At 40.8% G+C, this 12243-nt stretch overlaps 1 protein-coding gene across 1 annotated transcript; it reads right to left on the reverse strand.

Moving 5' to 3' along the window:
* Window positions 1–702: 702 nt before the first annotated feature.
* On the reverse strand, window positions 703–11684 carry spon2b (spondin 2b, extracellular matrix protein). Its single transcript, XM_052033770.1, has 6 exons — window positions 11480–11684; window positions 7232–7455; window positions 5907–6098; window positions 4615–4785; window positions 1821–1830; window positions 703–964 (listed from the first exon to the last, which is right to left on the reverse strand). The coding sequence occupies exons 1-6, from the start codon at window positions 11682–11684 to the stop codon at window positions 786–788; spliced, it is 981 nt and encodes a 326-aa protein (XP_051889730.1). The 3' UTR covers window positions 703–785.
* Between the last annotated feature and the right edge of the window lie 559 nt (window positions 11685–12243).

Raw genomic sequence — 12243 nt, forward strand, 5'->3', positions numbered from 1 at the left:
TAATCACTCTCCTTAACTAATCAGGGCACTGCTATTTGTTAACGCTCAAGGTCTTCAAGGTATATTGTTTGCCTAAGAAAAGTGATTGCAATCTCTTAAGACCCATTCACTCATCTAGTAAATTTATGGAACAAGGCAGCTCTTAAATAAGAACACATGGGCAAAAAGCGAATTAACATCCCCATTTTCAAATCAATTCCTTTGGTTATTATCTCAGAACTATTAACTAGCTACTGCACATAGTACTGCCAAGTAATTAAATTCAGATTATAAAATGAACATTACTAAAACTGTCATCAATCTTCTTGTACAAATACCATCATGGATGAAGATTTGGGAAGGCATTCACATATTGCCTTCCACACCATAAAAGCAGCAATAGAACCCAGAAGTTCATGTAAATTGAAATGGTGCACAGTATAAATAATGCAAGATGCTGGGAATGATTTCCAAGGTGCAGTCTAATCTACGAGTTCGCTCAAGAGATTAGTTTACTGCTGTGTATCCATGACTACAGTTTTGATTCAAGGCTTAAACTAATTACTGAATTATTGATGATAAACAAAGTAGAGAGAAACTTAATGTTTCACCTAGTGGACGGCAAACTTGACAGAATAAAAATAGTGTTAACATGAAATAACTGTCAATGCAGCTGGCATTTAAAACCCTGAATTACTAACAATTGAATTCATTGGTATTGCATGAGGATCCCATCTTTGGTAAGATTCAGCCCTTGAAATCCAACAAAGGTTGTCAATATGGTTTGTCATCACTGGGTGGTGCTGTTACACGCAGTTGTGCAGAACACATTGCTCCTCCTCCTCCAGCACTGGGCATGGGTTACCATTATTGGCTGGATTCAACCTGATGTAGCGAGTGCGGTGCTTAATACCCATCTCTGAGCATTTCCCCATGCACAAGCCCCAGGAAGACCATGTGGAAACTTCACAATCCAGTGGGGTCTCTGTAATGAACATACAGTCAGTTGCAATTAGTTGGTGCAAAAAAATTGTTGCAAGAGGAATTTCAGTCACAGAAGACATTTTTAAGTGAAATGCAACCCATCTTGTTGTTTTAAAATTAATTATCGGTTAATCAATTGATAAAATATCTAAGATCAATTTCTATTACTCCTTGTCAACACTTTAACAAGAAGTACAAATTGTTTTATTTTCCTACAAAAGCCTTTCAAAACAATCAAACTCCCACAGCAGGATCCCATGAACAGGAAAGTAAGTGATACATTTTTGACTTCTATAATGTTCGGCATCAGTTAAGAACTGTAGAACATGATTAACATTTAGGGCTAAGGTTCCAGCAAGACTGCCTCTGTAAAGAAGCTGTCTGTCTATTTGCAGTAGGCACATATTAGAGAAACAATGTATAATAAAGCACATAATTTGTTTAAATTAACACTATCCTCCTGGATCTCCATGTCACCTTTCTATGTCACCTCCCAACTTTCCATCTGGTCCTTGCTATCCATAACATCAATTTTTTCTGTCATCTGCAAACTTACTAATCATACCTCCTGCATTCACATCCAAGCCATAGTATATTTCACAACATATATCACAAACAGCAAAGGTCCCATCACCGACCCCTGCGATACACTACTCATCACAGACTTGTGTGACTTTCTTTCAGATTCTTTTCTGTAAGATAAGAGTTTTATTTAGTCAAGTTGGCTTACATTGAGTTACATAGATTTTTCTTTTTAATTCAGTTTTTCGGTGGTGTGCATTGCTGGCAAAACTAAAATTTATTGCCACCCCTGACTGGGCTTTAGAAGGTGGTGGTGGTGAGCCATATTCTGGTACTATTGAATCTCTTTATGGGATTGAGAGATTGCAGAATTGTTATTATGCTGTGAGTAAGCCTTAGTTCTACCATTTTGATTTTGAGGCCTAGGGGTAAGAAGATGAGCATTGGAAATAGGAACTAGCTTAAACTCTTGAATTATACTTCCGCAATCTTCATTAACATAGAACGGTACAGCACATGTTGCCCCAAACTAATTAAACTAGTAATTAAAAGCCTAACTAAACTAATCCATTCTGCCTGCACAATGTCCATATCCCTCCATTCTCTGCACATTCATGGGCTTACCTGAACACCTCTTAAACACCTCTATCGTATTTGCCTCCACTACTACCTCTGGCAGTGCATTCCAGGCACCCACCACTCTCTGTAAAAAAAACTTGCCCCACACATCTCCTTTGAACTTGCCCCTTTGCATCTTAAATGCAAGCCCTCTAGTGTTAGACATTTCGACCCTGGGAAAAAGATATTGGCTGTCTATCTATACCTCTCATAATCTTATAAATTTCTTTCACGACTCCCCTCAGCCTCCATTGCTCCAGAAGGAACAATCCAAGTTTGTCCAACCTCTCCTTACAGTACATGCCCTCTAATCCAGGCAGCATCCTGGTAAACCTCTTCTGCACCCTCTCCAAAGCCTTCACATCCTTCCTATAATGGGACGACCAGAAATGAATGCAATATTCCAGATATGAATCTTGTATTTACATAGAACTTTAAGAGAATTTGATCAATCAATAGAAAAGGGGCAGAGGGTTAAATTATTAACTGTTCTGTTTATACCAAGTCCTTGTTTACTGCAAGGCATAGAGTCAGAGACTTCATGGATAACAAAAAGACACAAAGCACTATAATGCCCTCTATGTATGACATACAGACATCCGCACCCCCCCCACTTACCAATGGAAAAATATTCCCTATAATTTCTAATAGCATCAACATGCATTAATAAACACATTAAAATGTTTAAATATCTGAAAGGAAATAATGATGACCCTTCTGGCCCACCTTGTCCATGCTGACTGTGATGCCCATCTATGTTAATCCCAGTTGCCAACATTAAGTCCACATCCCTCTGCACCATTTCTATCCAAATATCTGTCTCTTTCTTTGAAACATAGAAAAATTGAATAGAAATAGAACGGAAATCTTTGAAATTTTTATTTGAAACATTGTAATTGTACCTGGCTCCATCACCTCCTCTGGCAGCCCACTCCAGATATTCACCACTGATTTCCAGTAGCCAATCCCCCTTACCCCCCCCCTTGTTTTCTCTCATTCTTTGTGGCCCCTTCACCCCTTCTTTATCCCCTTCCCCTCCTCACAACCTGCCCATCTCCTTCCCTTTATTCCATGGTTTACTGCCCTCTCCTATCAGATTCCTTCTTCTTCAGCCCTTTGCCTCTTCCACCTATCACCTCCCAGCTGCTCACATCATTCCCTTTTAACCCCTCCCCTTCCCCACCTACATACCTTCTCCTCTCACCTGGACTCACCTATCACCTGCCAGCTTGTGCTCCTCCCCCTCCTCCTACCCTTTTATTCTGGCTTCTGCCCTCTTCCCTTCCAGTCCTGATGAAGGATCTCGGCACATAAATGTCGACTGTTCATTTCCCTCTATAGAGTCAGCCTGACCTGCTGAGTTCCTCCAGTATTTTGCGTGTGTTGCTCCAGATTTCCAGCATCTACAGTTTCTCTTGTGTCACCTTAAACCTGTGCCCTCTAGTTCTTGACTCTCCTACCCTAGGAAAAAGATACTGACTCTCTAACCTATCTATGCCCCTCAATTTTATAAACCAATGGAAGTAGTTTGATATTAGTTAACAAACTACTTCCATTTAATGTATTGAAACGTACAGACAGTGATTGGCTTTGAAATTACCAAATGCAGCTCCCTACTGGAACAGCACACAGCAGGGAGCCACTTTGCACTAGTCTGGAAACTAATCATCCCTATTTATACAGGAAATACTGGTTCCTCAATGTGTACATGTACAGGCTGTCCCCAGGTTACAAACACCTAATTTATGGACACCCCTATGTACAACTGAGCTCCCATAATATTATTAAATTCAAAAGTCTGACATACAGCCATACATTCATTCCTACGAATGGCAGAACTAGTTTCCCTCTCCATTTTTAGCAATTATTAGTTTTATGTGCTTTTGATCCCATTCATTACAATACTGTACCAAAGAGTGATTTTTGTGTATTTTTCGACTTGTGTAAAAATTGAACTCATTTGTTACCTAGAGACAGCCTCTATGTAGATATATTCATTCAATAGAAGTCGAGATGGGTCTGGGGCCAACCTTGTGAGCACACAGATAGTAAATCAGCAGATAATGAGGACTGAATGTAATGTACCAATATTTAAGAGTCCATGACCGAGAAAATCAATTGGCAGCCTTGATGGGTGAAATGGTCTTTCCTCCTTCCAAGTTTTCTTACATTGACAAAGTTGGATAAATACCTGACTGAAAAGAATTCTAAAATGGTACAGTTTAGTGTAGTTATTGAATTAATTGAAATAAACTGGAAAACTATGACTGGATTGAACTGGAAACTGAAACCACAATAAGAGTAAAGGTTAAATAAATCTGAGAGTAATTCAGCACAGGAGGAAGCCATTTGACCCACTGTCCGTGTCAGCCCTTTGAAAGAAGCATCTTAGTTATTCCCATTCTAGGTATATAATCTTGTTGGAGATTCATGGTACGCAGATAGCAAATCAGCAGATAATTATTTCCCACTTAAATTTGCATTAAGAGCTTTATATAACACACCTGACACAGAGTCATCTATTTCATTTCCCATGGGAAAAAGATTGGACTGAACTGTAGAAATCCCAATTAGCTGGCTATCCTTCAGCCTAGTCAGTGTTACTCTTGCAATTGCAGGCAGTTGCTTCAGTCTGGGATAGAAGAACGAGTTTGCGGGATGACTTGGTGAACTCGATGTTATCTACATGATGGAAGCACATACGACAAGTAAGTATAAAGCTACTGGCAATAACATAACTATCTCAATCACTAAAATGTTGGCATAAAATAGATAATGTATAAACAGTTTCTGAAATCATGGAGATTTAGTAAATTATATTATTCAGGCATGTTCATGTGTAAAAGTATAAAGAAGCATTGGATGTCAGGTAATTATAACATAATAAATCATACATTACTCACACGCAAATCAGAAAACATGATCCAAGAAGTTAGTATCCACTTTGATTTATATGCAAATTAGTGCTTAGAAAAAAAGTACTAGATTACAATATAAATGGACAAATGTAAGATAGTAAGAGTAAACAAAAGTAAAATATTTTATTTGGTTGAAAGCTCTCCCCTGATACTGGAGCATAGAGCCATGAGTACACACAGTGCTTTGCTGACGATGACAGTGACCTTATAGGTCTGCAGGTATATGAAAATCCAAAAATCTGCAGATGGTTAAATTCTGAGATAATAAACAGAAAATGGTAGAAACAGTAGCAGGTTAGGTAGCATCTGGAGAAAGAGAAACAGTTAATGCTTCAGGTATGAGGCCCTTAGTTCTGACTTAGTCTCTCTTTCTGCTGCCCTGATGAATGTTTCCAACATTTTCAGTTTGACGTCCTTCGGGTGTACTCTGACTTTCATCTCCTGGATGTGCTGACCCATCAAGCAGTACAGTCCCACAAGTATCCACTACCTCACATCTCCTAGAAGCACTGTTCTGTGATGGGGAGCAGTGCCACTTATGTCAGCTGACTTTCAGTGCCTCAAAGTTGTCTTCCCTCAAACACCCTCCACAGTGATATTCATGACCACAGATGCATCACAGTCGAGCTCAAGGGTGTTGTCAACATATGTGGCGTTCTGTGGTCAATCAGGACACTTCAACTACCATAGCAAATAATTTGGACATTTCAAGAGGCAAGGTTGGAATCTTCAGGATTTGTACAATGTCATATCTGCCAAGTCATTAGGACACTGAGAAATGGGTGGAAATTAACATTTTTGACCACAAAAGTACTGGTAGCATACTTGTAGGATTCCCTTTTCAATGGCTGTACTTTGTATGGATGCTTTCCATTATACTGTTACCTCAGTGATCATCTCTTGGGGAATAGTAGCAAAATTTGGAGATGAGAAAGTGAAGCCACTGTCTGTTCCAGCATCATGGGGATACAGATCTACAGAGATTTGCTCCTTCCAAGTATCTCCTTCACACAGATCAAAACTGTCACTACCTACAAACCAGTCTGGACTTGGCACAATGCGAGCAATAAAGGACATCTGGAAATAAGCACAAGGAACTTGGTTAATCGTTCTGCTGTGATCATACATGGTAAACAGAAAGATCAAGCAGCTGATCTCACCCTATGCCAATAGATTGTAGGTAAAAGTATGTTTGGGGGGAATTTTTCTGCGGGTTCCCTTGCAGTCATTAAGATGGGTAATAGAGTACAGGCGAGTATCTTGCCTGTGCTAGCAATTTCTGTTTTATTTCATAGTTTTTGGAGTTGTTTTCCCATTGTCAACTTCAAAAACAAACTTGAGTTGGTATTGGTGTTGGAGAGATGTGGGGTCCACAAGGAACCGGCAGCAACCAAGGAGTAACATGTCAAGGAGTGGACTTGCTGTGCTTTAGTGCTGAGGTGATGCAGGCTCCACCACTGTCCTGGAGTGAATATACTGTGCATTAATGTTGAGGAGATACTGGGTCTACCATTCCACTGAAGTGGACTTGCAGTGTACTAGTGCCGGAGAGATGGTTGGCTCATGCAAAGCAACTGAAAAGGAGGAAAGAGAGGTAGTGGCTATTTTTTTGGGGGGTGGGGTGGGGTATTCTCAAAGACAGGGCCCAGGCTGCTGAATATATGCCCAACAGCCATAGAGGGATTAAGCTCTTGAATGGACTAAAACCAGCAGTAGAGGATGCCGACAACCTGGGGACCCCTGGTATCAGGGGTCATTGCAAACTGAGCAGAATGAGCTCACAAATGGATTTGACCACAAGGAAAATTTTAACACCAAGACCTTGTTTAAACAAAAACCAATGCAAGTACAGGCAAGATGGGCAAACAGGTCTTGTTGCTACTAGCAGAGATTTTAGATGGCGTTGAATTGACAGAGAATAGATTACAAGGGGCCATCCAGAAATTCCTTGGGACCTTCAAGTTGGAAATAAGAGTTTCAGCAGTAGATAATTTTATGCAAAACACTATAGAGCTTATAGTAGTTGGTTTTAATATTGGCATGGATATATGATCGAAAGGTCATATGTGACATCAAAATCATTAACCATCCAGTTCAGCGCTGGACACTTGAGGTGGAATAGTTGGTGGCTTAGAAAAAAATGTGGAAATTTTCCAGGTTAAATTATAACATAAAAGAATGTTGATTAACAAAGGTAAGTGAATACTCACAAGAGAATGCCTGGCATGCACCTCAAATTCAGTTGAAGTCTGTTCCACACCAGTAGGGATAGCTGGTGCTGAGAAAACTCCATAGACACTTTGGATTTTCTCGCCTGATGCTTCAACCTCTCGCATCAAAGACCAAGCCTCGCTTTTCTCCACAAACTCACGCACTCCATTACTGGCATATTCACCCACCCGCCACATGTGGTAGTCACTGCTGTGGGTGACCACTGTGTAAAGAAGAGCATCAATTGTATTCATTCAAAAATATTTCTTATATTCATGCAATTAAAACAGAACACCAAAAACAAAGCATGTCCAACTACTGAGTCCAGAAAAAAATCTACATTCAGGAAGTACCCATAACTGCACCACTCTCTGTACACTACAGAAGGCCATTTGAACCACCAAGTCTGTACTGACTCCATGCAAAAGCAATCCAGTTATTCTAACTTCCCCACACTTTCCCCAAAGCCCTGCTTACTCCTTTCCTATCAGGTATTTATCTGGATCCCCTTTGAATGCTACAATTGAATCAGACACCACTATTCACCAGCAATGCATTCCAGATCCTAACTATTGAATGCTTAAAACAGTTTTCCTCACTACTTTTGATTCATTTGTCAATCACTTCATTCTGTGCTCTCTGATTCTTGATCTTCCTGCCAATGGGAACAGTTTTAGCGATATTGGTTGAGGACTGAATGTTAGCTGAGAGACTTGCTTTACTCTCCCAAACAGCAGCATCGATTATTTTGCATTCATCCGAGACCAGGCAGAAATTCAACTTAACATCCAAAAGATGGTACCTCCAACTGTGCAGAACTCCCTCAGAATTGCAATAAATAAATTGTTAGCCCAGATTATGTGCTCCAGTCCTCAAGAATGAAATGCCTTTGTGCCATTGCTGACCCTTAAGTATCTTTATCACACAATAATATCTTCTGCATAAAGATTATTTAGCTTGAGGATAACAGGTCAGTCAGTTAGGACCAAGATGAGGAGAAATTTCTTCATGCAGAGAACTGCAAATCTTAGGAATTATTTATTCCAGTGGCTGTGAATGCTTAGTCATTGAGCATATCCAAGGCTGAGATGCGTAGTTTTTTTGAATGCTAACATGATGAGGGATATGGTGATTGCGTGAGGAAGTGAACTTGAAGTGCAGGATCAGCCAAATCTTACTGACTGACAAAGCAGGCTCAGCAGGTCATACAGCCCCCTGATGCTGCAGTTCCTTGCAGTGTCAAAATGACCCATGTTTGCTGTTATAACAAACATTTCTCTCCTCCTCCATCTGTCTAATATACAGCAACCAGTCAGCCTCAAAACTGGTATTTGAGGCTGCACATAATCATAGGTATAAAGTATTTTCCCTGCCTTAACAGAAAAGATAGGAAAGTACATAGGATCAGAGGCAGTATAGAATAATTTCAATGTGCCTCAAAAGTTAGTTTTACAGTTACCAACGAAACAAGAAAAATACCGAATCTCATTATTTGTATTTTTAAGTGGCACAGTTTATTTTAAAACTCAAAATCCAATTTTTAATACCAAAAGGACCATGGGCTTTTAGAAGATCAAGTTTTGGGATAAGTTAGCAATCCAGTTAATGAACTGAGATGCAATAGCACTTAAAGAACAAGGTTTTTTTTTACTAAGTCAATTCACCCACAAAACATGGTATTAATACAAAAAACGTTAAATTTGCAGGTCCAAACAAGGCTTCAGACAGAGGTAAGGAAATGAGTCCCATGTACAGAAAAGAAAGGGTGCAGATATACTGTGTCACTGTCCATTGTAATTATACAGACAGAGTGAAGATCCTTCACTGGAATTTCCACAGCATGGTAGTGAAAGCCATTTTTAACCTTCCTCAGAAATAACAGGGAGCTTTTGGAAACTGTCCCACTGTGTACCTTGAGTGCTGTTGAGCTCATGGCAGGGCCAAATGTTGGTAATTGCACTCACCCACCCCCCCCAAAAAAAATCCCATCCAGAATAATAAATACTCATTGATGTAAAGCAACCAACTTTGTACTGCAACTCATATATAGCATGACACAGGAGGTTTTAGAATTTCAATATTGTACGAAGTGACAGTGTGCTAGAAAATAACTGGTAATATATTCTAGCAGGATAAGTTCAAACTCTGGTCAGTTAGCAAATCATCAATGTTCAACATGCACAGTCCTTGAGCTAAAGTCATGAGGACCACTTTCTGAAGTCTAATAGTCCTTGGAGAAAGGAAATAACAAGTCACAGAGTGTACGCCCCCACTCTGGAATGGGGAACGTAGAAGAGTACAGCACAGGAACAGGCCCTTCAGCCCACGATGTCTGCGCTGACCATGGTGGCAATTAAAACTCATCCCATCACAAATTCAAGGTTTATCACCAGCATGGTTTCCTGGCAATCCAATGCAGAATCCTGAAGGACAGACTGTACCTGTAACAGGTGGAGAGAGAAACTAGACAGGATGAACTTACTTATCCAATATGATGCAATGGAAAATGTTCTTGACCTTGTTCTCACCTACCTATCCATTGCAGATGCCTCTATCCATGATAATATCAGTGGGAGTGACCATCACACAGTACTTGCCTTGCCTTCACACAGAACACCCTGCACTGTTTGTGTGGCACTAGTGTTATAATCAGATCAGATCGAGCAGCTCAAAACTAGGCGTCCGAGGGACTGTGGGAGATCAACAGCAGAATTATATTCTAATTCAACATATAACTTCATGCTCCAGCGCATTCTTCACTCTACCGATAACATCAAGCCAGAGATCCAACCCTGATTCAATAATAATAACTTAAGGCTTAACTAAAATGAGGTGTCAATATGGTAAAGTTACAGAAAATGCACACTAAACCACAGAAGCAATGTATTACAAAGTTCTAATCAATCCCACAACAAGCAGATCAGATCTAAGCTTTGGAATTCTGTTGCATCCTTTTCTGAATAACAATGAACAATTAACCAACTGACAGAAAGCAGAAACTCCATGAATGTTGTAAATCAGGAAACTGCAGATGCTGGAAATCTGGAGAGAAGAAAACAAAGTGCTAGAAATACCCAGTAGGTCAGGCAGTATTCTGCAGAGAGAAAAAACATCATTGACCTGAAATGTTAACTATGTTTCCCTCTCTCTCCACAGGTGCTGCCTGACTTGCTGAGTATTTCCAACGCTTCCTGGTTTATCTCTATGACCATTCTAGCCAAGTGATCATGGATTCTAACACTTGAATGCAAAAGGTAATGCTGAAGTATATGCAAACATCTTCGGGCAGTGGTGTAAAGTGGATGCCATATTTTGGTCTCTTCCTCAGTTCCCACCTTCCCAGAAGTTAATTCAATGCAGTCCATGCGAGAGCACCACACACAGCCAAGCCTCTGGTCCAACAAGTTCCAGCTTTATTGCTTAAGACCTGTGCTGCAAAACTAGCTATGTCGCTAATTTTCCCAGTGCACTTACAGGCATCTAACCAACAATGTGGAATCTTTCCTGGTCGTGCAAAGTAGAACTTGAAATCAAAGCAAAGACAAAGCCTGCTTGAATGGAACCCACTCCACCATCCTAAACATCCACTGCTCTTCCACCAATGGCAATGCACCTTGAGTTCTGTGTGTGCCGTCCACAACATACGCTGCAGCAGCTCACCAAAGCTTCTTAACAGTGACATTCCAAGCCCACAACTGCCACCACCTTGAACAGCTGCGAACACTTGGATAAGCCTCCAGCAACAAGTTCCTCTCCAGGCTCTACTCTATCCTGTCTTGGAAATATTTGGCTGATTTCTCATCACTGGGTCTGAATCCTGCAACTCCCTAACAATCAGCAGCATGGGATTGCCTTGCCTAGGACTACGGATAGCCAACACCTTCAGAAGGTATTAAGGTCGGAGAATATGCTGGCGACGCCCATGTATCGTGTAAATTAAAATTACTGAAGGAAATGTTGTTGAAGGTGAAGATCCCGCCAGGGGGCAGTGTCATCCATAATTTCAACCGTCTACTGACAGCAGCACCGCCCGCTTTAACTGGGAAGAAGCAAGTTTCCATGATAACCAAAACGAAGAAATATAGTTTTCACTTTAAAGCTAGTTATTAGGGGCAGTGGAGACAATCAGAAAGAGTCGGGCATAATTGATCCTATTTCACAATAGACAAACTCGGTCCCGATTAACTGTGATCACTTCAGTTGAGTTAAAGCAAAGCCACGATGCATTTGTGGGGGCGCACACTCACCAATGAGCGGGGACCACTGCGCCGGAGGCCGGTACAGCGGGTACTGCTTGGGGAAGGCAGTGCGGCTCCACTTGCCCGTGAAGATAAGGCTGTACTTGGCGCGGCCCCTCGCCGTACACAGAGGCTCGCCATCCACGGGAAGACACCGCACACAGCCCAGCACCGCGAAAAAGAGCGTACCCAAAACTTTCCAAACTTTGCACATTGTCGTAACTGTTTCTGGGGGAGATGTTTACGTACTGTGGGAAACAAAAAGGGATCAACATGAATGCATTGTATTGAAAGAACAATTCACCTCATTGGATTTCACATACAACTATCGATAATAAACTGCATTTCACTTCTAAAATGCTTAAATCAAGTTTGCATTTGGTGGTTATCTCAATGTAATGCTGCATTCACACTTCAGGCTGGTGTTAATTCAGTGGCTTAACCTTAAGGCAAATACAAAGAAGCGAGGAAGAAGAAAGCGGTTTTATAGCAACTTATTAACATTTATTGTTCTTCAATAAATAGTGGAAAAGCAGAAAATGTAGGAAATGCATGCGGCATCTGCTAAATGAGCTGTTGTGTCGCCGCGCCGTTCTCTGCACAGCACCGTATACTCACTGAATGTTGAACTTTAGTGGAGTCTGTTAACTGTCAGTGCTTGCAGGTGTTGAGTAGGGCTGCGGCTGAACCTCTGCACAAATCGACAGTAACAGCCTGGTATTTATGCTTCAACCGAAACCTCGTTAGTCAAACAATTATTGTAACCTTTCGAC

The sequence above is a fragment of the Pristis pectinata genome, chromosome 2, assembly GCF_009764475.1.
Source record: "Pristis pectinata isolate sPriPec2 chromosome 2, sPriPec2.1.pri, whole genome shotgun sequence".
Lineage (NCBI taxonomy): Eukaryota > Metazoa > Chordata > Chondrichthyes > Rhinopristiformes > Pristidae > Pristis > Pristis pectinata.

Excerpts from the sequence above, each read along its gene's own strand:
- spon2b (XM_052033770.1), bottom strand. The coding sequence starts at position 11,684 with ATGTGCAAAGTTTGGAAAGTTTTGGGTACGCTCTTTTTCGCGGTGCTG. Across the intron at positions 7,456-11,479 it reads GCAGTGGTCCCCGCTCATTG|TGGTCACCCACAGCAGTGAC; the intron begins GTGAGTGTGCGC and ends TTCTTTACACAG. Across the intron at positions 6,099-7,231 it reads TGCATGCCAGGCATTCTCTT|ATGTCCTTTATTGCTCGCAT; the intron begins GTGAGTATTCAC and ends GCTTATTTCCAG.